At 46.7% G+C, this 24,454-nt stretch overlaps 2 protein-coding genes across 2 annotated transcripts in view; one reads left to right on the plus strand and one right to left on the minus strand.

Annotated features, from left to right (window-relative positions):
* The window catches only part of LOC140192879 (palmitoyltransferase ZDHHC3), a 162,380-nt gene that overhangs the window by 23,063 nt on the left and 114,863 nt on the right, over positions 1 to 24,454 (minus strand). The window lies entirely within an intron of this gene.
* LOC140192880 (transmembrane protein 42-like) lies at positions 6,210 to 22,993 on the plus strand. Its single transcript, XM_072250390.1, has 3 exons — positions 6,210 to 6,414; positions 8,830 to 8,973; positions 21,502 to 22,993. Exons 1-3 carry the CDS (start codon positions 6,295 to 6,297, stop codon positions 21,640 to 21,642), a joined length of 405 nt encoding a protein of 134 aa, XP_072106491.1. The 5' UTR covers positions 6,210 to 6,294; the 3' UTR covers positions 21,643 to 22,993.

Here is a 24,454-nt window from a genome sequence, read left to right on the forward strand (position 1 = left end):
GATTATTCCTCTTCTCACCCTGTTTCTTGCAAAAATGCCACCCCCTTCTCGCAATTCCTCCGTCTCTGCCGCATCTGCTCTCAGGATGAGGCTTTTCATTCCAGGACGAGGGAGATGTACTCCTTTTTTAAAGAAAGGGGCTTCCCTTCCTCCACCATCAACTCTGCTCTCAAACGCATCTCCCCCATTTCACGCACATCTGCTCTCACTCCATCCTCCCATCACCCCACTAGGAATAGGGTTCCCCTGGTCCTCACCTACCACCCCACCAGCCTCCGGGTCCAACATATTATTCTCCGTAACTTCCGCCACCTCCAACGGGATCCCACCACTAAGCACATCTTTCCCTCCCCCCCTCTCTCTGCATTCCGCAGGGATCGCTCCCTACACAACTCCCTTGTCCATTCGTCCCCCCCATCCCTCCCCACTGATCTCCCTCCTGGCACTTATCCGTGTATGCGGAACAAGTGCTACACATGCCCTTACACTTCCTCCCTTACCACCATTCAGGGCCCCAGACAGTCCTTCCAGGTGAGGCGACACTTCACCTGTGAGTCGACTGGGGTGATATACTGCGTCCGGTGCTCCCGATGTGGCCTTCTATACTTGGTGAGACCCGACGCAGACTGGGAGATCGTTTTGCTGAACACCTACGCTCTGTCTGCCAGAGAAAGCAGGATCTCCCAGTGGCCACACATTTTAATTCCACATCCCATTCCCATTCTGACATGCCTATCCACGGCCTCCTCTACTGTAAAGATGAAGCCACACTCAGGTTGGAGGAACAACACCTTATATTCCATCTGGGTAGCCTCCAACCTGATGGCATGAACATTGACTTCTCAAACTTCCGCTAATGCCCCACCTCCCCCTCGTACCCCATCTGTTATTTATTTATATTCACACATTCTTTCTCTCTCTCTCCTTTTTCTCCCTCTGTCCCTCTGAATATACCCCTTGCCCATCCTCTGGGTCCCCCCCCCCCCCGTCTTTCTTCCCGGACCTCCTGTCCCATGATCCTCTCGTATCCCCTTTTGCCAATCACCTGTCCAGCTCTTGTTCCATCCCTCCCCCTCCTGTCTTCTCCTATCATTTTGGATCTCCCCCTCCCCCTCCCACTTTCAAATCCCTTACTCACTCTTCCTTCAGTTAGTCCTGACGAAGGGTCTCGGCCTGAAACGTCGACTGCACCTCTTCCTACAGATGCTGCCTGGCCTGCTGTGTTCACCAGCAACTTTGAAGTGTGTAACAGGAATAGGGTACTAGGATGGCCAAAGATGGGAGGATAAAGTGTGTGTGTGATTGGGTGAAGGGATTTAGAATCTTTGCAACGGCTACGCAACAGGAACGGACAATCACGGTGCACATGTTCAACCCGCACGTGCCAGTGGTAGATGTCCTTACATTCCTCGCTCGGTACGTGGAGAGCGTAGGGACACCAGCGGACGTGAGGGACGGACTGGGAATCTGGACCAGCAAACGGCAGGTCAAGGTGAAGCTGAGGTTGGATTCCAACGGCGGCGTCATCCACCCCCCCTCCGTCTTCGCCATCGGAGGGAACCGAGGGTACATGGTGTACGCGGGGCAACCCAGGGTGTGCCGAAACTGCGGCAAGGAAGGGCACATCGCAGCCCAGTGCAGGGTGGTGATGTGCAAGAACTGTAAAACCGAAGGCCACCTGACCAAAGACTGCACGCAGGCCAAGTCCTGCAACCTTTGCGGACAGGCTGGCCACCTGTACAGAGCCTGCCCGAGGCGTGGGGGCACCTACGCACAGGCGACCAGGGGAGGTGCTGGCACTGAAAGGGCCCCAGGCAGTTTCGGACGTACCCGCCAGCGCTGCAGATGAGGCACCCGACAGGACGGATGACGAGACCAGGGAGGAAGGTGCAAGCACCCCAAGACCTGCCACCCCACTGCAGACCCTCCAGGACCAGGCAAACGACGAGCAGGAGTCCATGGAGGAGGGGAGAGCTGAGGTGGAAACGGAATGGAAGGTCGTGAAACGCAAAAAGACCCAAAAGGCGGCGGCCAAGCGACAGAAGGCGGAGCAACGCAAGAAAAGGGCAGGGAACCACACAGCCTCTGGTACCCTGTCCTCTTCAGAGGAGGAAGGAGTTGGGGGAGGCCAGCAGCCCCGGCGGAAGAAGCGGCTGGCAGAACAGGTGGAGAGGAGGAGAGAGGAGGGGGAAAGCCTGCTGGCCACCCCCCAAGTACAGGAGGCGGAGAGCAGCAGACACACACAGCTCCGGGAATCCGGGAGCAGAGCCACGGCTGGCACCCAGCAGCCGGAAGGGGAAGCAGCCCAGGAAGCCAACAACCCCCAGGGCCCAGAACCAGAACGGCCACACACGGAGGAGTACTACCAGCAGTACCCGAGCCCACAGGAGGTGGAAAACTTCACAAAGGCGGTGGGAATGAAGGCTCAGGATGGCAAGGGTGAGGACGGAGAGCAGCCAAAATAAAAGACTTACAATGATGGCAGACCTTAAATTGGCGTGCTTGAACGTGCGAAGTTTGAAGAGTACTGGGCGATCAGCACGCTCCAGTACCTGGACACTGTAAAGGCCGACGTGACCTTCCTCCAGGAGTGCGGACTACCACATCTCCGTAACTACCGGAGGTGGTCACGGTGGTGGAAAAAAGGTTTGTCGGTGTGGTCGGGGGGCAACGATTGTTGCGCTTCCGGCCTGGGGATTCTGCTGCGGGGAGGCAGCTTCTCAATCACCCAAGTTAAAGAGGTGGTTGCGGGGCGCCTCCTGGTAGCAGACGTCAAATACCGGGGCACTCCGCTCCGGCTGATCAACATGTACGCCTCCCCCGTGCGGAGCGAGCGGCTGGCCGTCTTCGAGCAGCTCCCACAGCTGCTGGTGACGACCCAGCCGGTCGTTCTGGCCGGAGGCTTCAACTGCACCATTGATGCGGCTGGAGGACCCGGCAGCGCCGATGGCAGGCTGGACAGTACCTCCAGACTCCTGATGGGAACGGTGAAGACAGCCCAGCTGCGAGACGCCTTTGGCACCCCCACAGGTGGAACACAGCCACAAGGCCACCTGGACACGATCGGACGGCTCAGCCCACTCCCGGATCGACTTCCCCTTCCTCTCAGAGTCCCTCACGGTCAGGTCCACCGACGTCAAGCCGCTGTCCCTCTCTGACCACTGCCTTCTGAGAGCCACCTGTCTCTTACGGGAGGACCAGAAGGCAGGCAGGGGGACGTGGAAGCTGAACGTAAAGCTGCTGACCCCAAAGAACATCGAGGAACTAGAGAGGGAGTACACAGGTTGGAGAACCTTGAAAGCCTTCTTTGATTCCCCGGTTCACTGGTGGGAAGCCACCAAGGAGAACATCAAGAGGTTCTTCATCCGCAAGGGTATCCAGAAAGCAAGGCAGGAGCAGAGGGAACTGCGTAAACTCCAGACAGAGTTGCAGCAACTTCTCCTTCTGCAGTCAAACGGGTTGGATGTCAGGGAGGAATTACGACAGGTGAAGGGCCGGCAAGCCCAGCACCTCGCCGCCGAATCCTCCAAGATCATCTTCCGATCAAGGGTCCGAACCGTGGAGCAGGAGGAGATGTGCTCACGCTTCTTCTTCCAAAAAGTGCACAGGGGGAGCTCTGTGATCCACAGCCTTAAGGAAGAGGACGGCTCAGTCGCGTCCTCGCAGACGGACATACTGAGGATCTGAAAGTCCTTCTATGCCGGTCTGTACGATGAAAAGGCCACAGAATCCACAGCCTCCCGCAACTTCCTGTCGTCTATCACGCAGGTCTTAGACGATGGCAAGCGGGAGAGTCTGGAACAGCCACTGACCCTGGACGAGCTGACAGGCTCTATCCATTCCTTTGTGGCGAGTAGGACTCCTGGAAGTGACGGCTTACCGGCTGAGTTGTACTCGGCTCTGTGGAACTGGATGGGCCCAGACCTGCTGGAAGTGTACAACGCTATGCTTCTGGCCGGCAGCATGTCTGAGTCCATGAGGAAGGGCATCATCACCCTCATCTACAAGCAGAAGGGGGAAAGGGAGGACATTAGAAATTGGAGACCCATCTCTCTCCTGAATGTGGACTCCAAAGTCCTGTCCAAGGCTATCGCTAGGAGGGTCAAGTCTGCTCTGGGACAGGTGATCCACCCGGACCAAACCTGTGCTGTACCGGGCAGGAAGATCTCAGACAGCCTCGCGCTGCTGAGGGACACCATCGCTTATGTGCAGGACAGGGGTGTGGACGCCTGCCTGGTCAGCTTGGACCAGGAGAAAGCCTTCGACAGGATATCGCACATGTACATGGCGGACGTGCTCTCCAAAATGGGATTTGGGGAGGGAATCCGGAATTGGATTAGACTGCTCTCTACACAGACATCCGTAGTGCAGTCTAGGTCAACGGGTGGGAAACAGACAGCTTCCCCATCAGGTCTGGAGTCAGGCAGGGCTGTCCCCTCTCCCCTGTCTTGTTTGTCTGTTGCATAGAACCCTTTGCGGAAGCCATCAGGAGGGATGAGGGCATAAGAGGGGTGACGCTGCCAGGCAGTGGAGGGACCCAAGTGAAAACCTCCCTGTACATGGACGATGTCACCATCTTCTGCTCTGATCTGAGGTCAGTTTGCAGGCTGATTAGCACCTGCGAACAGTTCGAGCTAGCGTCAGGGGCCAGGGTCAACCGCACGAAGAGCGAAGCCATGCTCTTCGGCAACTGGCCTGACCGATCCAGCGTCCCCTTCACCATCAGGTCTGACCACGTGAAGGTGTTGGGGATCTGGTTCAGAGGGGCTGAGGCGTGCAACAAGAACTGGCGGGAGCGGACTGCCAAGGTGAAACAGAAACTGGGACAGTGGGGAGGGCGCTCCCTGTCGATAACGGGCAAGAACCTGGTCATCAGGTGTGAGGTGCTCTCAGGGCTGCTGTACTTGGCTCAGGTCTGGCTCGTCCCCCGCTCCTACAGCTCGGAAATCACCCGAGCCGTCTTCAGATTCGTCTGGGGATCCAAGATGGAGCGGGTGAGACGGACCGTCATCCACAAGTCCCTGGACAACGGGGGCAAGAACGTCCCCAATGTCGCCCTCACCCTGATGGCCAGCTTCGTATGTGGCTGCATCAGGTTGTGTGTAGAACCCAGGTATGTGGGCACCAAGTACCACTATGTGGCCACGTTCTACTTGTCGCCCTGGCTACGAAGGATGGGTCTGGCCCCACTCCCGCGCAACGCCCCAGTCAGCTGGTCGTTGCCGGCATACCTGTCCTTCGTAGCAAAGTTCTTCCAGCAGAACGCCTTTGACCACAAGGCCATCAGGCAGTGGTCGGCACGAAGTGTCCTGCAGGCCCTGCAGGAGAAGGACGTGATGGACACAGTGGGGTGGTTCCCTGAGCAGACTGTCCAGTTCATCTGGCAAAATGCCTCATCGCCAGATCTCACCAACAGGCACCAAGACCTCGCCTGGCTGGCGGTGAGAGGGGCCCTCCTGTACGCCCGGAATGTTGTCCCCGCACCCCACTGCCCACGGGAGGACTGCAGTGAGGAGGAGTCTGTGACCCACCTCTTTGCACACTGCCAGTTCACAGAGAGGGTGTGGAGGAGGATGGACGGGCTAGTGTCACGTTTTATCCCCAGCAGCTGCGTAACAGAGGACTCCGTGATCTACAGGCTGTTCCCGGGGACGCACACGGAGACCAACATCCGGTGCTGCTGGCAGATCATCAACTCGGTGAAAGTCCCTCTTTGGTCAGACCGAAACTTGATGGTCTACCAGCACATGGAGATGTCTGTGGGAGAATGCTGTCGACTGACACATTCTCGGCTGCAGGAGTACGTGCTGAGGGACACACTGAAACTCGGTGCAGCCACCGCAAGGGCCCGGTGGGGAAGCACCACTGTTTAGGGTTCTTCTCCCACGGGACTGGGAGGGGTCGGGTGGCGGGGAGTATACCCCTCAACAATGATGTGGAAAGGTGAACAACTGGAGTGCCATGTGGGTGGCTATAAATATGGATATGGACTGACTATAATGGAAACGTATGTAAAGGATGAAAAGTTATTGAATGGTTTATTGTATATATTTATTTTTGAATAAAGTATATCTTGAAATAAAAAAAAGTCTATTGCACACTCCGGAGCAGAAGGTGGCGGTAATGCACCGTTAAGCTGGGTGCCAACCGCCGTAGAAGAAGACCCAGCCAGGCAGACCGGGAGATAGTTAATGCCGCCGTACCTTCTACATACCAACCTCTCCCACACCCGGCCGCCTCGCAGGAAGTGACGACAAAGACTTCCGGTCCGGCCCGGTGGTGCGAGAGCGGCGGATGGCGGCGGCGGCGGCGGCGGCGGCAGCTCGAGGGCCCGGGGCCGCGATGGCGGTCGGAGCCGGAGCCTTGGGAGCTGTGGCCGGCGCGGCGGCAAAGTTAGCGCTGGGGGGAGAGAGGGTGAGGCGGTGGGAGATGGGACCACTTCAGTGCAAAGAGAGGGATGTGGACTATGGCGGGGAGCGGGTCCAGAAACTGGTTAATGGACGAGGAAGGGGAGGTGGACATGATCATGACGGGGTGAAGGAAGGGTTCAACCCTTAGTAAGGGGCAAATCCCCAAAGGGAAAGTGACTCTTCTTACATCTCTCCTATTCACATACATGCAATTTCTTTGGTAAATCCCAATAGGATAACCCTCTCGACCCAGATTTAAGTCATTTAATGACGGAGGAATAAACAAATACTTCATTGCGGTCTTCACAGAGCAAGACAAAAATGTTCCCAGAAATACTGAAGAACCAAGAGCCTAGTGCGAATGAGGAGCTGAAGGAAGCTATTGAAAGTATAACACTAGAAAAATTATGAAACTGAAAACTGATAAATCTGACGAATCCAATGATTTACAGCCCAGTGTTTGGAAGGAGGTGTCTATGGGATAGTAAATATTGACTTATCATTTTCCAGGGTTCTGTTGATACTGGAAAATTTTCCTATGATTGGAGTTTAGAAAGCTTGACCTTGTTATTTAAGAGAGGAAGGAGAGAAAATGGGTCTGCTGCTGTTTATTCTCAGTGGTAGAGAAAATGTTGGAATCTCCAGTGAAAGGAATAACAACAGATCACACAGACAGGAATCATGGGATTGATCAGGATTGTCATGGATTAATGAAGGGCAAATCGTGTTTGACTAAGCCACTGGAGATTTTCAGGAATGTGATGGGCAGTAACAGTGGATATGGTGCATTTAGATGTTAAGAAACTTTTTGATAACCTGACCTTGGTTGCATGTGGAATTGGGGTTTATATGAATGTGTAGTTTGAGTATTTGTTTATAATAAAAGACACAAGCTGAACTTGAATGGTTCTTCAGTTTGGTGGCTGTGACTATTTGGATATTGCAATGTCATAGCTGATTTCCAATTTTGCTGATGAAATTAATCTGATGTAAATAGAGAGAAGGACATAAATATATTTAAGGAGGATTTGCAAGATGAATGTGTGGGGTGGGAACCTGGTGGATGGAAACAAAGTGTGAGATTATCAACTCTAGCACTCAAAACAAGAAAACAGTTTTTTTTAAAGATACAATTTGGGAAATGTTCAAAGGGAATGGGGGGGATTCCTTGCATATAAGTCACTATGTACTTACTTCAAGCAATCAGGAAAACGATGTGTATGATGGCCTTGCTCAAGAAATTTTTCTTTGGTAGGGAAGGGGCTAGTGGACTAAGACAGGAGCAGAATTAGGCTATTTCGTCTATCAAGACTGCTCCACCATCTCATCATAGCTTATACATCTCCCTCTCAACTCCATTCTCCTGATTAGTCCTTGAAATTTGCCTAATCAAGAACCTCCACCTTAAATACACCCAATGACCTGGCCTCCACAGCTGCCTGTGGCAACGAATCTACCACCCTCTGGCTGAAGAAATTCCTCCACATCTCTGTTCTAAATAGATGTCCCTCTATTTTGAGGTTGTGCCCTCTGGTCCTGGACTCCCCCAGCAAAGGAAACATCCTCTCCACGTCCACTCTGTCAAGGCCTTTTCTCATTGAAACCTATTGAATGGTTTTTTTCTAAATCTAGCAAGTTTTCTCCAGTATTTTGAGTACAGGAACAAAGTTGTTTTTTGCAATTGTATGAAGCCTTGCTGAAGCTGCACCTGGGATACTCTGTACAGAATATTGTTATGTAGGAAATTGTTTACTTGCCACAGTGTGACAGCAGTAAACGTGCTTCCACTTGTTTTTGGGAGGGCAGGTTTGTGCTACCGGGAGCGATTGAGTATACTGGGACTGGAGATTACAATCCCAATCCACTCAATGTACCACAAACCCACCAGAGTTTTGAAGAGAGCGAGGGAAACTGAATACACACCAAATTTTTACAGAGCTTCACAAGCTAGATTTTGTGGGCATGTTGTCCCTGGCTGACAATCATTTAGAACTGAGATGATGACAAACTTCTTCAATGAGTGAATGGTGAATCTTTTGAATTTCTAAAGGATTATGGAAGCTCAGTTATAGAGTTTATTTAAAACAGATGGATAGGTTTCTAGATATTAAGAGAATAGAGGAATAGAGAGATCAAGGATGATCTATGATTCTGGTGATTGCCAGAAGGGCTGAAAGGCCTGTTCCTACTCTTACTCTGTAAATCCTACACTGATATTCATAACTTGTTCAATTGTCCAAGTGTCACTCGACCTTTATTAAGTTTCTGCAGAAGGTATTTGTCCTTTCACTTGAGCCCTAAGGTGGTCCCATCCTGCCAGGTGCATTTAACACCACTAGTGGTTATTACATTTGCAATGTACTAAATGATGAGTCCTTGTTTATTTTTGTTATAGCTCTGAGATTTCACTGTTTTGCAGCTGCAGCTACTACTTCGGGCAGGCTGTGGAGGGCTAGTATTATTCTGCAATGCTTTGATGTGGATGTTTTTTGCAAAAGCCCTGCGATATTCGACTTCAGCGCAAGCTTCCCTGACCAGTGTTGCTTCCAACTTTCTCTCATCAGTAAGTATGAAGGTTGTTTCATGACTATAAAATGGAAATTGCTGGAACAGTGTAGCGGTTGAGACAGCATCTGTGGAAAGAGAGTAGTCAGTATTTCAGACGCAGGTCGCTCCATCAGATCTGAGAGAGAAAAACACAGACTAGTCCTGGTAGAAGTGAAGGTAATGAGTGGAACAAAGGGAATATCTCTGATTGGCTGAACTCATCTGTCAGGTGGGATCGGAGTTAAGCTACTGCGACAATGGAATTTGAGGCTATAGTGGTTTGGTATACTGGGACATGATTATTTATTTATTTAGAGATACAGCATGATTGCAAGTCCTTCTGGCCCAACAAGCTCACTTACACCTGTGTGGGCAATTAACCTTCTAACCCGTAGGTCTTTGGAGTGAGTGAGGGAGGAAACCCACACGATCACGGAGAGAACGTACAGATTTGTTATAGGCAGTGGCGGAAATTGAACCTGGTCACTTGTGCTGTAAAGCAATGTGCTAGCCGTTATGACACTGTTGCACCCACACCCAACACAGTAAGAGTCACACAACACAGAACCAGGCCCTCTGCTCCATATCCAGTTCATTTCCATATACTGAACACTCTCTCAATGAAAAAGTTGTCACTCAGTTTCCTGTTGAATCTTTCCCCTCTCACCTTATGCCCTCTGGTTCTTGATTATCCAGTCCTGGGAAAATGTCTGAATATTGACCCTGTCCATGCCCCTCATAATTTTATACACCTCTAGCTCAACCTCTATCGATCACTCAGTTCCTCAAGTGTTGGCAAATTCCTTATAAATCTCTTCTCTCTTTTCACTCTTTCCAGCTGAATGGCACTGTCCTGTAGCACAGTGACCTCAACTGAACATAATAAGGCCTCACCAATACTCTGTACAATGGCAACATAACATCTTCTGTGCTTAATGTCCTGACTGTGGAAAGCTGGCATGCTAAAAGCCGCCGTTGCTACCTAATCTAGCTTGAAACGCCATGTTCAAAGAACCATATACGGGAGATGATCATAGAAAGGGAAAGAATAGTACAGCACAGAAACATTCTTACTGTTTCAAACTCTTATTATTTCATAAACCTCACATAGGTTTATAAAAGCTTTATGTGTTCCAGAGCAAATAAAGTCAGCTCATCCAAACTCCTTAGAATTGCAGCCTTCATTCCCAGCAACATTGTGGTGCATCTCTTCTGTACTCTGTCTATTGCTACCATACAATTCCTGTAGTGTGTTGACCAGAACTACACAAAATACTCCAAATGTGACTCAGCCAATATTTTGTATAGCTGCAACACAACGTCCCAATTCTTAATACTCAGTGCATTAGCTAATGAATACAACATACCAGCTGCCATTTTTGGTAGCCTATTCACCTCAGTCACCAATTTCAGGAAGCTATGGACTTGTACCTCAAGATCTCTACATCAATGTTTCTAAGGCCCCCAACCATTTACTCAGTATATTCTATTGATATTTGCTATCCCAAAATACATTACACAGAAACATAGAAAATAGGTGCAGGAGTAGGCCATTCGGCCCTTCGAGCCTGCATCGCCATTTATTATGATCATGGCTGATCATCCAACTCAGAACCCCGCACCAGCCTTCCCTCCATACCCCCTGATCCCCGTAGCCACAAGGGCCATATCTAACTCCCTCTTAAATATGGCCAATGAACTGGCCTCAACTGTTTCCTGTGGCAGAGAATTCCACAGATTCACCACTCTCTGTGTGAAGAAGTTTTTCCTAATCTCCGTCCTAAAAGGCTTCCCCTCTATCCTCAAACTGTGGCCCCTCGTTCTGGACTTCCCCAACATCGGGAACAATCTTCCTGCATCTAGCCTGTCCAATCCCTTTAGGATCTTATACGTTTCAATCAGATCCCCCCTCAATCTTCTAAATTCCAACGAGTACAAGCCCAGTTCATCCAGTCTTTCTTCATATGAAAGTCCTGCCATCCCAGGAATCAATCTGGTGAACCTTCTTTGTACTCCCTCTATGGCAAGGATGTCTTTCCTCAGATTAGGGGACCAAAACTGCACACAATACTCCAGGTGTGGTCTCACCAAGGCCTTGTACAACTGCAGTAGTACCTCCCTGCTCCTGTACTCGAATCCTCTCGCTATAAGTGCCAGCATACCATTCGCCTTTTTCACCGCCTGCTGTACCTGCATGCCCACTTTCAATGACTGGTGTATAATGACACCCAGGTCTCGTTGCACCTCCCCTTTTCCTAATTGGTCACCATTCAGATAATAATCTGTTTTCCTATTTTTGCCACCAAAGTGGATAACTTCACATTTATCCACATTAAATTGCATCTGCCATGAATTTGCCCACTCACCCAACCTATCCAAGTCACCCTGCATCCTCTTAGCATCCTCCTCACAGCTAACACTGCCACCCAGCTTCGTGTCATCCGCAAACTTGGAGATGCTGCATTTAATTCCCTCATCCAAATCATTAATATATATTGTAAACAACTGGGGTCCCAGCACTGAGCCTTGCGGTACCCCACTAGTCACCGCCTGCCATTCTGAAAAGGTCCCGTTTATTCCCACTGTTTGCTTCCTGTCTGCTAACCAATTCTCCACCCACACCAATACCTTACCCCCAATACCATGTGCTTTAAGTTTGCACACTAATCTCCTGTGTGGGACCTTGTCAAAAGCCTTTTGAAAATCCAAATATACCACATCCACTGGTTCTCCCCTATCCACTCTACTAGTTACATCCTCAAAAAATTCTATGAGATTCATCAGACATGATTTTCCTTTCACAAATCCATGCTGACTTTGTCCGATCATTTCACCGCTTTCCAAATGTGCTGTTATCACATCCTTGATAACTGACTCCAGCAGTTTCCCCACCACCGACGTTAGGCTAACCGGTCTATAATTCCCCGGTTTCTCTCTCCCTCCTTTTTTAAAAAGTGGAGTTACATTAGCCACCCTCCAATCCTCAGGAACTAGTCCAGAATCTAATGAGTTTTGAAAAATTATCACTAATGCATCCACTATTTTTTGGGCTACTTCCTTAAGCACTCTAGGATGCAGACCATCTGGCCCTGGGGATTTATCTGCCTTCAATCCCTTCAATTTACCTAACACCACATCCCTACTAACACGTATTTCGCTCAGTTCCTCCATCTCACTGGACCCTCTGTCCCCTACTATTTCTGGAAGATTATTTATGTCCTCCTTAGTGAAGACAGAACCAAAGTAATTATTCAATTGGTCTGCCATGTCCTTGCTCCCCATAATCAATTCACCTGTTTCTGTCTGCAGGGGACCCGCATTTGTCTTTACCAGTCTTTTCCTTTTTACATATCTATAAAAGCTTTTACGGTCCATTTTTATGTTCCCTGCCAGTTTTCTCTCATAATCTTTTTTCCCCTTCCTAATTAAGCCCTTTGTCCTCCTCTGCTGAACTCTGAATTTCTCCCAGTCCTCAGGTGAGCCACTTTCTCTGGCTAATTTGTATGCTTCTTCTTTGGAATTGATACTATCCCTAATTTCTCTTGTCAGCCATGGGTGCACTACCTTCCTTGATTTATTCTTTTGCCAAACTGGGATGAACAATTGTTGTAGTTCATCCATGCAACCTTTAAATGCTTGCCATTGCATATCCACCGTCAATCCTTTAAGTGTCATTTGCCAGTCTATCTTAGCTAATTCACGTCTCATACCTTCAAAGTTACCCCTCTTTAAGTTCAGAACCTTTGTTTCTGAATTAACTATGTCACTCTCCATCTTAATGAAGAATTCCACCATATTATGGTCACTCTTACCCAAGGGGCCTCTCACGACAAGATTGCTAATTAACCCTTCCTCATTGCTCAAAACCCAGTCCAGAATAGCCTGCTCTCTAGTCGGTTCCTGGACATGTTGGTTCAAAAAACCATCCCGCATACATTCCAAGAAATCCTCTTCCTCAGCACCTTTACCAATTTGGTTCACCCAGTCTACATGTAGATTGAAGTCACCCATTATAACTGCTGTTCCTTTATTGCACACATTTCTAATTTCCTGTTTAATACCACCTCCGACCTCACTACTACTGTTAGGTGGCCTGTACACAACTCCCACCAGCATCTTCTGCCCCTTAGTATTACGCAGCTCTACCCATATCGATTCCAGATCTTCCCGGCTTATGTCCTTCCTTTCTATTGCGTTAATCTCTTCTTTAACCAGCAACGCCACCCCACCTCCCCTTCCTTCATGTCTATCCCTCCTGAATATTGAATATCCCTGAACGTTGAGCTCCCATCCTTGGTCACCCTGGAGCCATGTCTCTGTGATCCCAACTATATCATAATCATTAATAACAATCTGCACTTTCAGTTCATCCACCTTATTACGAATGCTCCTTACATTGACACACAAAGCCTTCAGGCGCTCTTTTACAACTCTCTTAGCCCTTATACAATTATGCTGAAAAGTGGCCCTTTTTAATTCTTGCCCTGGATTTGTAGGCCTGCCACTTTTACTTTTCTCCTTAGTACTTTTTGCTTCTACCCCTTACCTTACACTTGTCTGGAATAAATTCTATCTGCTTCCACCCTGTCAAACTTTCCAGCTGATATAAATTTCCGGTATCCTTGGACAACCTTCCTTACTGCCTATGACTCCACCGGTTTTCATGTTATCTGCAAACTTATCAGTCATACCCTTACATCTCATCCAAGGAAACAAGGTCCAAGCAATGGTCTCTGTAGTACACCACTTATTACAGAGTTCCAGACAGATAAACACTCATCCACCACCCTCCCCCTCCCTTTACTTCCTATTATTCATCCAATTTTGTACCTGCACTGTATGGGTTCTTTGTCCTTAAACTTGTAGACTAGGTAAGGGACCTAATCTACTAAAGTCCACGTAAACTACTTCTACTTTGATTTAATCGGTTTTCTTAGTTACCTTCACAAAAAAGCTCAATCAGAATTGTGAGACATAATCTTCCCCACTAATAACCATGCTGACTCCTGATCAATACCAGCCTTTCCAAGTGAACACAAATCTTGTCCTTCCAAATCTTGCTCTAATAATTTCCGTACCACTGATGTAAGGCTCACTGACTGTTTTTTTCCCAGACTTAACCCTATTTCCCTTTTGAACAAGGCAACAGTATTGGCTATCCTCTAGTCTCTGGTACCTCAATTATGGTGAATGAAGATGCAACAATATCTGTCAGAGGCTCAGCGATCAGTTCCCTTGCTTCCCTTAGCATCCTACCAGACCCTGGGCTCCGATATTTCTAGCCTCCTTCCTGATACAGACATTCTGTAATATATCCCTCCCTTAACTCTCCAGCATCCCTGATTAATACAATCGAGATAAAATGATGGCAGGTAGAAATGGATCTTATTTAGAAAGGAAAAAGGAGTATGTTATCTGAAATACAGAACTGAGTGCCAAGTCTGGAAGTCAACGTGAGATGATGTTCCACAACCTTACCTTGGGTGTGGTAACAGTGCCAGAGGCCACAGACAGAGGTCAGATTGGAAGTAGTGTGGGTAATTAGTGGTAGCAGTTTAAAACTAAGGTCACCCTGTTGTAGTGGATTGTGAGCACTGAATGTGGTGCACTAGATTGGAGGAAGTGCATGTGTTTTGCTGCTTAACCTGGGACAACTGTTTGAGTCCCACCTGACATATGATTTCATCAGGGAGTTTCCCACTCACACTTTGGTGCTACCCAGACTAATGTACTTCTCCTGTGTTCAGGTTTGATAAAGTATCCCCCACACAAAACCATGCTAATGCCTTACCAAGTGAGGATAAATGTTATCCCTCTGAATCTCATCCAGCAACTTCCCTATAATTAGTGTTAGGCTCACAGAAAGTAGTTTCCAGAGGTTCACGGGGATTTAGTGCCAACCCACTCTAAGATCAATCTAACCTTTCCCTCATACATAACCTTCCATTTTTCAATCATCTATGTGCCTATCTAAGAGTTTCTTAGAACCCCTTGATATAGACAATAGGTGCAGGATTAGGCCATTTGGCTCTTCTAGCCAGATTCTAGCCACATTCACTGTGATCATGGCTGATCTTCCACAATCAGTATCCAGTTCCTGCCTTATCCCCATAACCTTTGATTCTGCTATCTTTAAGAGCTCTATCCATCTCTTTCTTGAAAGCATCCAGAGACTTGGCCTCCACAGCCTTCTGGGGCAGAGCATTCCGTATATCCACCACTCTCTGGGTGAAAAAGTTTTTCCTCAACTCCGTTCTAAATGGCCTACCCCTTATTCTTAAACTGTGGCCTCTGGTTCTGGACTTAACCATCAGCGGGAACATGCTTCCTGCCTCCAGCGTGTCCAATCCCTTAATAATCTTATATGTTTCAATAAGATCCCCTCTCAGCCTTCTAAATTCCAGAGTATACAAGCCCAGTTGCTCCAATCTTTCAACATATGACAGTCCCGCCATCCCGGGAATTAACCTTGTGAACCTACGCTGCACTCCCTCAATAGCAAGAATGTCCTTCCTCAAATTTGGAGACCAAAACTGCACACAGTACTCTGGGTGTGGTCTCACCAGGGCCCTGTACAACTGCAGAAGGACCTCTTTGCTCTTATACTCAATTCCCCTTGTTATGAAGGTCAGCATGCCATTAGCTTTCTTCACTGCCTGCTGTACTTGCATGCTTGCTTTCAGTGACTGATGTACAAGAACACCTAGATCTCGTTGTGCTTCCCCTTTTCCTAACTTGACACCATTTAGATAATAATCTGCCTTCCCGTTCTTACCACCAAAGTGGATAACCTCACATTTATCCACATTAAACTGCATCTGCCCACTCACTCAGCCTGTCCAAGTCACCCTGCATTCTCATAACATCCTCCTCACATTTCACACTGCCATCCACCTTTGTGTCATCGGCAAATTTGCTAACGTTACTTTTAATTCCCTCATCTAAATCATTAATATATATTGTAAACAGCTGCGGTCCCAGCACTGAACCCTGTGGTACCCCACTGGTCACCGCCTGCCAATCCAAAAGGGACCTGTTAATCGCTACTGTTTTCCATCAGCCAGCCAATTTTCGATCCATGTCAGTACTCTGCCCCCAATACCATGTGCCCTAATTTTGCCCACTAATCTCCTATGTGGGACTTTATCAAAGGCTTTCTAAAAGTCCAGGTACACTACATCCACTGGCTCTCTCTTGTCCATTTTCATAGTTACATCCTCAAAAAAATTCCAGAAGATTAGTCAAGCATGATTTCCCCTTCGTAAATCCATGCTGACTCTGACCGATCCTGTTTCTGCTATCCAGATGTGTTGTAATTTCATCTTTTATAATTGACTTGAGCATCTTTCCCACCACCAACATCAGGCTAACCGGTCTATAATTCCCTGTTTTCTCTCTTCCTCCCTTCTTGAAGAGAGGGACAACATTAGCCATCCTCCAATCCACAGGAACTGATCCTGAATCTATAGAAAATTGGAAAATGATTACCAGTGCGTCCACGATTTCTAAAGCCACCTCCTTAAGTACCCTGGGATGCAGACCATCAGGTCCCGGGGACTTATCAGCCTTCAGACCCAACAGTCTATCCAACACCATTTCCTGCCTAATATAAATTTCCTTCAGTTCATCCATTACCCTAGGTCCTTTGGCCACTATTATATCTGGGAGATTGTTTGTGTCTTCCCTAGTGAAGACAGATCCAAAGTACCTGTTCAACTCGTCTGCCATTTCCTTGTTCCCCATAATAAATTCACCCGTTTCTGTCTTCAAGGGCCCAATTTTGGTCTTAACTATTTTTTTTCCTTTTCACATACCTGAAGAAGCTTTTACTATCCTCCTTTATATTCTTGGCTAGTTTACCTTCGTACGTCATTTTTTCTCAGCGTATTGCCTTTTTAGTTACCTTCTGTTGCTCTTTAAAAGTTTCCCATCCTCCAGCTTCTCACTGGTCTTTGCTATTGTATACTTCTCTTTTATTTTTATACTGTCCATTACTTCCTTTGTCAGCCACGGCCTCCCCTTACTCCCCTTAGGATCTTTCTTCCTCTTTGGAATGAACTGATCCTGCACCTTCCACATTATTCCCAGAAACACTTGCCATTGCTGTTCCACTGTCATCCCTGCTAAGGTATTGTTCCATTGAACTTTGGCCAGCTCCTCCCTCATAGTACCGTAGTTCCCTTTGTTCAACTGTAATACTGACACTTCCGAGTTTCCCTTCTCCCCCTCAAATTGTAGATTAAAACTTATCATATTATGGTCACTACCTCCTAATGGCTCTTTTACCTCGAGGCCCCTGATCAAATCTGGTTCATTGCACAACACTAAATCTAGAATTACGTTCTCTCTGGTAGGCTCCAGTACAAGCTGTTCTAAGAATCCATCTCGGAGGCACTCCACAAACTCCCTTTCTTGGGGTCCAGTACCAACCTGATTCCTTCAGTCTACCTGCATGTTGAAGTCCCCCATAACAACTGTAGCATTACCTTTGCGACATGCCAATTTTAACTCTTTATTCAACTTACACCCTACATCCAGACTACCGTTTGGGGGCCTGTAGATAACTCCCATTAGGGTCTTTCTACCCTTAGAATTTCTCAGTTCTATTCATACTGGCTCTACGTCTCCTGATTCTGTGTCCCCCCTCGCAAGGGACTGAATATCATTCTTCACCAACAGAGCCACCCCACCCCCTCTGCCCATCAGTCTGTCCTTTCGATAGGACGTATATTCATTTCCCAGGCCCTGTCCACTTGAGGCCATGTCTCTGTTATTCCCACAACATCATACTTACCAACTTCCAACTGAGCCTCAAGCTCATCCACTTTATTTCTTATACTCCGTGCATTCATATATAATACTTTTAATTCATTACTCCCCTCACCTCCCATATCGATTCCTATTTCACTTGGCCAAACTGTACGATCCCTTCTTGAGCTTTCTGCTCTGTTGATTCTGCTGTCTTTCTTAACTTTTCTTATTCTCATTTTCCCTTTATCTCCATCCTTATGTTTCCAGTTCATCCCCTCCTCCTGACTACTTAGTTTAAACACACCTGTGTTGCAGAGGCAAACCTGCCTGCCAGAATGCTGGTGCCCCGCTTATTAAGGTGCAACCCGTCCCTTTTGTACAATTCATCCTTACTCCGAAACATACCCCAGTGGTCCAAGAATGTAAATTCTTGCTTCCTGCACCAGTTCCTCAGCCACACATTCAGATCCATTATCTCCCTGTTCTTGACCACTCCAGCATGGGGAACTGGAAGCAAACCGGAGATAACCACCCTGGAAGTCCTGCTTTTCAGCTTTCTTCCGAGTTCTCTGAAGTCACGCTGTAGAATGTCTTTCCTCTTCTTCCCCACGTCATTTGTGCCGACATGCACCACCACTTCCGGATGTTCACCTTCACTCTTGAGGATTCCCTGCAATCGGTCCGTGACATCCTGGATCCTGGCACCAGGGAGGCAACACACCATCCTTAAATCTCGCCTGTTGCCACAGAAACCCCTTTCTGTACCTCTCACTATGGAGTCCCCTACTACCACGGCTCTACCTAACGTCTGTCTCCTCGGCTTTGCTTCAGCGCCAATTGTTGACTTGCAGACCTGACCACCTCTCAGGCTGGCATCATCTTCTGTCCCGATAGCTTCCAAGAGGGTGAACCTGTTTAGAGAGGCACATCTCCCGGGGTTCCCTGTACTTCAAGCACCCTTTCCTTGCTCATCGTAGCCCCCCTTCTCTCTTCCGGTATCCTTGGGGTAACGACCTCCATATCTGCTCTACCACCATCCTTATCAGAGCGTTCTCTGTACCCACCACTCTCTGGTTAAAAAAAAAATTACTTCTGTACTTTCCTCCAATTACTTAAAATTATGCCGCCTTTCTGCCCTGGAAAAAAGTCTGGCCATCTACTCAGTCTATGCCTCTTATCATCTTGTACAGTGGCACGCAAAAGTTTGGGCACCCCGGTCAAAATTTCTGTTACTGTGAATAGCTAAGCAAGTAAAAGATGACCTGATTTCCAAAAGGCATAAAGTTAAAGATGACACATTTCTTTAATATTTTAAGCAAAGAAACTTTTTTATTTGCATCTTTTACAGTTTCAAAATAACAAAAAAGGAAAAGGGCTCGAAGCAAAAGTTTGGGCACCCTGCATGGCAGTACTTAATAACATCCCCTTTGGCAAGTATCACAGCTTGTAAGTGCTTTCTGTAGCCAGCTGAGAGTCTTTCAATTCTTGTTTGGGGGATTTTGGCCCATTCTTCCTTGCAAAAGGCTTCTAGTTCTGTGAGATTCTTGGGCCGTCTTGCATGCACTGCTCTTTTGAGGTCTATCCACAGATTCTCGATGATGTTTAGGTTGGGGGACTGTGAGGGTCATGGCAAAACCTTCAGCTTGCGCCTCTTGAGGTAGTTCATTGTGGATTTTGAGGTGTGTTTAGGTTCATTATCCTGTTGTAGAAGCCATCCTCTTTTCATCTTCATTTTTTTTACAGACAGTGTGATGTTTGCTTCCAGAATTTGCTGGTATTTAATTGACTTCGTTCTTCTCTCTACCAGTAAATGTTCCCTGTGCCACTGGCTACAGCACAAGCCCAAAGCATGATCGATCCACCCCTTGTGCTTAACAGTTGGAGAGGTGTTCTTTTCATGAAATTCTGCACCTTTTTTCTCCAGACATACCTTTGCTCATTGTGGCCAAAAAGTTCTATTCAAAAGGTTCAAAGGAACATCTAAACAAGCCTGATGCATTTTGGAAACAAGTCCTATGGACTGATGAAGTTAAAATAGAACTTTTTGGCTGCAATGAGCAAAGGTATGTTTGGAGAAAAAAGGGTGCAGAATTTCATGAAAGGAACCCCTCTCCAACTGTTAAGCACAGGGGTGGATCGATCATGCTTTGGGCTTGTGTTGCAGCCAGTGGCATGGGGAACATTTACTGGTAGAGGGAAGAATGAATTCAATTAAATACCAGCAAATTCTGGAAGCAAACATCACACCGTCTGTAAAAAAAGCTGAAGGTGAAAAGAAGATGGCTTCTACAACAGGATAATGATCCTAAATACACCTCAAAATCCACAAGCTGAAGGTTTTACCATGGCCCTCACAGTCCCCTGACCTAAACATCATCGAGAATCTGTGGATAGACCTCAAAAGAGCAGTCCATGCAAGATGGCCCAAGAATCTCACAGAACTAGAAGCCTTTTGCAAGGAAGAATGGGCGAAAATCCCCCAAACAATAATTGAAAGACTCTTAGCTGGCTACAGAAAGCGTTTACAAGCTGTGATACTTGCCAAAGGGGGCGTTATTAAGAACTGACTACGCAGGATGCCAAACTTTTGCTTCGGGCCCTTTTCCTTTTCTGTTATTTTGAAACTGTAAAAGATGGAAATAAAAAAGTTTTTTTTTGCTTAAAATATTAAAGAAATGTGTCATCTTTAACTTTATGCCTTTTGGAAATCAGGTCATCTTTTACTTGCTTAGATATTTACAGTAACAGAAATTTTGACCGGGGTGCCCAAACTTTTGCGTGCCACTGTACACCTCTCACCCTCTTCTGCAGCAAAGAGAAAAGCCCTAGCTTGCCAACCTATCTACATAAGACATGTTCTCTAATCCAGGCCACATCCTGTTAAATCTCTAATGCACTCTCTCAAAAATTTCCACATCCTTCTTATAATGAGGCGACCAGAACTGAACACAATATTCCAAGTGTGGTCTAACCAAGGTTTCTCGAGCTACAAATTGATCTTCCAAAGTGAATCACTTCACATTTTTCTGGGTTGAACTCCACTTGTCACTTCTCAGCCAAATTCTGCAACTTGTTAGTGAACTGTTTTAACCTACAACACCATTCTACACTGTCTATAGCTCTGTCACCCTTCCTATCATCTGTAAACTTACTAACCCACACTTCCACTTCCTTATCCAAGTCATTTATAGAAATCACAGGGAGTAGGGGTTCCAGAACACGACTGGTCGCTGACCTCCAGGCAAAATACACTCCATCTACAACAATCCTTTGCCTTCTATGGGTAAGCCGATTCTGTATCTACACAGCCAGATTCCCTTGGACCTCATACCTCTTGACTTCCTGTAACTCTAGAGCCCTGTCTGTTTCTTGCTTCCTAAATTGGGCAAGGCTGGACAAAGCTGGATTTTTCCTCTGGAGTGTTGGTGGTTGAAGCCCAATAGAAGTTGATAAATTATGAAAGGTACAGGTACACAGAATCTTCTTTTCCAGCAAAAATGTCAAATACTAGAGGATCCAGGTTGAAGTTGACAGGGGGCGAGTTTAAAGACATGCAAGGCAGGTATATTTTACACACAGTGCCTGGAATATGCTGCTGGGGAAGTGTGGAATCAGATATGATAGCACCATTTAAGCGTTCCTTAACACTTGCAGATGTTGGGACTGGAGGAATGTAGAGCATGTGCAGGGCGGGCAGACGGGATTAGTAAGTTTGGCGTCAGGGTTCTGAAGGCACTGTATGTTTGCTGAAGAATTTTTTATATTTGATATCAAAGCAGAGTCTTTATTCCAGGCTTTTCTTGGAAAGTTGCTGTTTGGAGAAGTTCACAAGCTGTTATGGTGGGTTGGCATCACAATGACCCTCTGCGGATTGCTGCTGCTCCACACAGTCAAGGATATGGACCAGAGTAACACTTACAAGAAAGAGGAATGAGGTGGAGGCCACGAAAGCAGGGAAATACTCAGACTGTTGGAGTACTGTGCAGTGTGTGATCCTGTAACACCTTTTGTTGAAACAACACAGATTTTCCTCAGTATTGTTACGTGAAGGTTTTCACTGTGTGAAGGAGTAAGTAAGATGCTGGTAGGTTCATCCTGCCTTGTATCCTGAGCATCCATTGAATTCTTGGCTTAAGGAGCTCTGGGCCATCTCTCCCCACACAGCCTCCACTCCAGTTTGCCCTCCCTTTTTTTGTAGCAGTACAGTGATCTCCATGTCCCACTCTGTGACACATGCTGCTGACTCCTCATTAAATCTTTACCCAGGAATACTTTTAAAGCTTCTAAAATCAGAGTCATACAGTCATATAAGCACCATGTTCAATACAACCATACCTGTACATAATGCAACTAGGTTTGAATCTGGCCTGTTAAGACAAAAGTGCAGTCCATATAGAGATTCTTCATATTGACGACTACTTTTCTATTTTCTTGACTCCTGACTGAATTTCCATAACATACAGTCAGTTTAGTTCAAGCTGGTTTATCTTTGGCAGTGTATCTCCTTCCTCAGGTGTTCCAATGTTTACATTTCTCATCCCTAAGTTTCACTATTTTACCATATTCCCAGTAGCCTCTGCGTGTTAGTTATGTTGGTTTCAACTTTCCCCACATAATGCAGACTGTCAGACTACCATTGGAAGCCTCTGCTCTGTTCTGAAATTCCCTCATCAAATGCCTTCCATTCTCCACTCCAACATCCAACACTGTTTCTAGAGGGTTGTTTTCCCCCACCAGCTCCAAACACAGACGAGGAGTATAAAAGCACAGCACTGGATGTTGAAGTGAAAAGCTGCTAATGCAGGTGTTTGGAGCCGCAGGTGACCAAGGCCATTGAAATCTGTCAGTTCAAACAGAGGAGTGCGGTATGTTTGTTCTGTATTGTGTATTGAGCCCATTGCTTGCTGTCCGAAATAAAGATAAATTTGTATCTCGCTCTTTTCAGTGTGCACTGCAAAAGAGAGCAGTAGTTTTAGGCTTACTAGCACTGGTCACACAAATGTACTGTATTTAGGTAGAATTGAATGGGATAAGCTATACTGTTCGGGGGCCATTCCATAAAAACTCCCACCATCCTACTCATTTATCATGCAGATCTTTGACTTTACAGATAGTTGAGATTGCTCACATTCAGCTTGAGGAATTAAGGACTGCTTTGGTTAATAAATTCAGAGGCTGAATGATAATGTGATGTAGTCCTTCACCAGTGGACCACACTGAAGGGGGGAAGTTGATCAACTAAGGCAGTGATGCTCAAAAGAGGACTTCTTTCTTCCTGCTTGTAAGTAACATTTGTTATAAAATTAATATTTTATTGCTGGGTGTGTAAAGTTTTGATTTAATACTTTAAAGAAGGGTATTCCTGTTTCTCACTACAGGTCCTTGCTGTGATCTGTTCCCACATTTGTTCGACTACAGACTAATTCTTTGGAAGTACTCACGATCTGAGTCACTGCTAAAATCAAACACAAAGCTGCATAGTACTTTCAGCAGTACTGTATTACTAAAACACTAAAAGACACTTGCTTCATCTATTAATTTAGGATTACCTCAACATATATACATTCATCCTTACCAAAATGGTGTGACCCAGGACTTGCAAAGGGAACGTTTCCTTTGAAATATCCACAGATGGCAATGGAGGCCAAGTTATAGGGTATGTTTAAAGCAGAGATCATAGATTCTTGATTTGTAAGGGCATCAGTGGTTATAAGACCACAAGTGGAATATGTGTCCAGATGGGCTCACTTTTGTAGCTGGTGGAAACTGCAAAGAACAGTCCTCTGAATATGGAGGCCGATGAGGTGGAAGAGAAAGATACATTAAGGACATTTAACAGATTCTTAAGTAGGCACATGTAAGAAGAATGGAGGGTTATGTGGGATTGATCTTGGAGTGTGTTAAAGAGCTGGCACAACGTTGTGCGATGAAGGGCCTGAACTCTGCTGTACAGTTCTGTGATGAAGGGATCTTGTACATTCCAGCTGAGATGTGGTTAAACTCAGGCTGAGGGGAAGACATTCCCAAAGCACCTCGAAAGACTCATCGAAGGACAAAGATAATGAAGACAGAGGAACTGAGATCACAGGATGGGGAGAGGATTGGATAGCTTTGAGGTCAGCGGGCTTGTAATGTATATTAGTCACTAACCTTGTAAAATAATTTGTCATGTGGTATCCCCTCAAAAACCTGATCTCATTGTCAATCATGGTATATTTAGAAAGATTACTTGCAGGGATGACTTACAGCGGACTGAAAAGCTTGAGCACGTAGATATTAAGGAAGAGGATGTGCAGTAGCTTTGGGAAAGCATCAAGTTCGATAAGTCACCAGGACCGGATGAGATGTACCCCAGGTTACTGTGGGAGGCGAGGAAGGAGACTGCTGAGCCTCTGGCGATGATCTTTACATCATCAATGGGGATGGGAGAGGGTTGTGGATGTTGTTCCTTTATTCAAGAAAGGGAGTAGAGAAATTATAGACCAGTGAGTCTTACTTCGGTGGTTGGTAAGTTGATGGAGAAGATCCTAAGAGACAGGATTTATGAACATTTGGAGAGGCATAGTATGATTAGAAAAGGTCAGCATAGCTTTGTCAAAGGCAGGTCGTGCCTTACGAGCATAAATGAATTTTTTGAGGATGTGACTAAACACATTGATGATGGTAGAGCAGTAGATGTGGTGTATATGGATTTCAGCAAGGCATTTAACAGGGTACCCCATGCAATGTTTTTTAAGAAAGTAAGG

Source organism: Mobula birostris, unplaced genomic scaffold (genome assembly GCF_030028105.1).
Source record: "Mobula birostris isolate sMobBir1 unplaced genomic scaffold, sMobBir1.hap1 scaffold_296, whole genome shotgun sequence".
Classification (NCBI taxonomy): domain Eukaryota; kingdom Metazoa; phylum Chordata; class Chondrichthyes; order Myliobatiformes; family Myliobatidae; genus Mobula; species Mobula birostris.

Bases quoted from the DNA above. Each gene is read 5' to 3' on its own strand.
- LOC140192880 (XM_072250390.1), top strand. From the start codon at position 6,295: ATGGCGGCGGCGGCGGCGGCGGCGGCAGCTCGAGGGCCCGGGGCCGCG. The intron at 6,415-8,829 runs GTGAGGCGGTGG...ACTGTTTTGCAG, and splicing joins TAGCGCTGGGGGGAGAGAGG to CTGCAGCTACTACTTCGGGC. The intron at 8,974-21,501 runs GTAAGTATGAAG...TCTTTATTCCAG, and splicing joins CTTCCAACTTTCTCTCATCA to GCTTTTCTTGGAAAGTTGCT.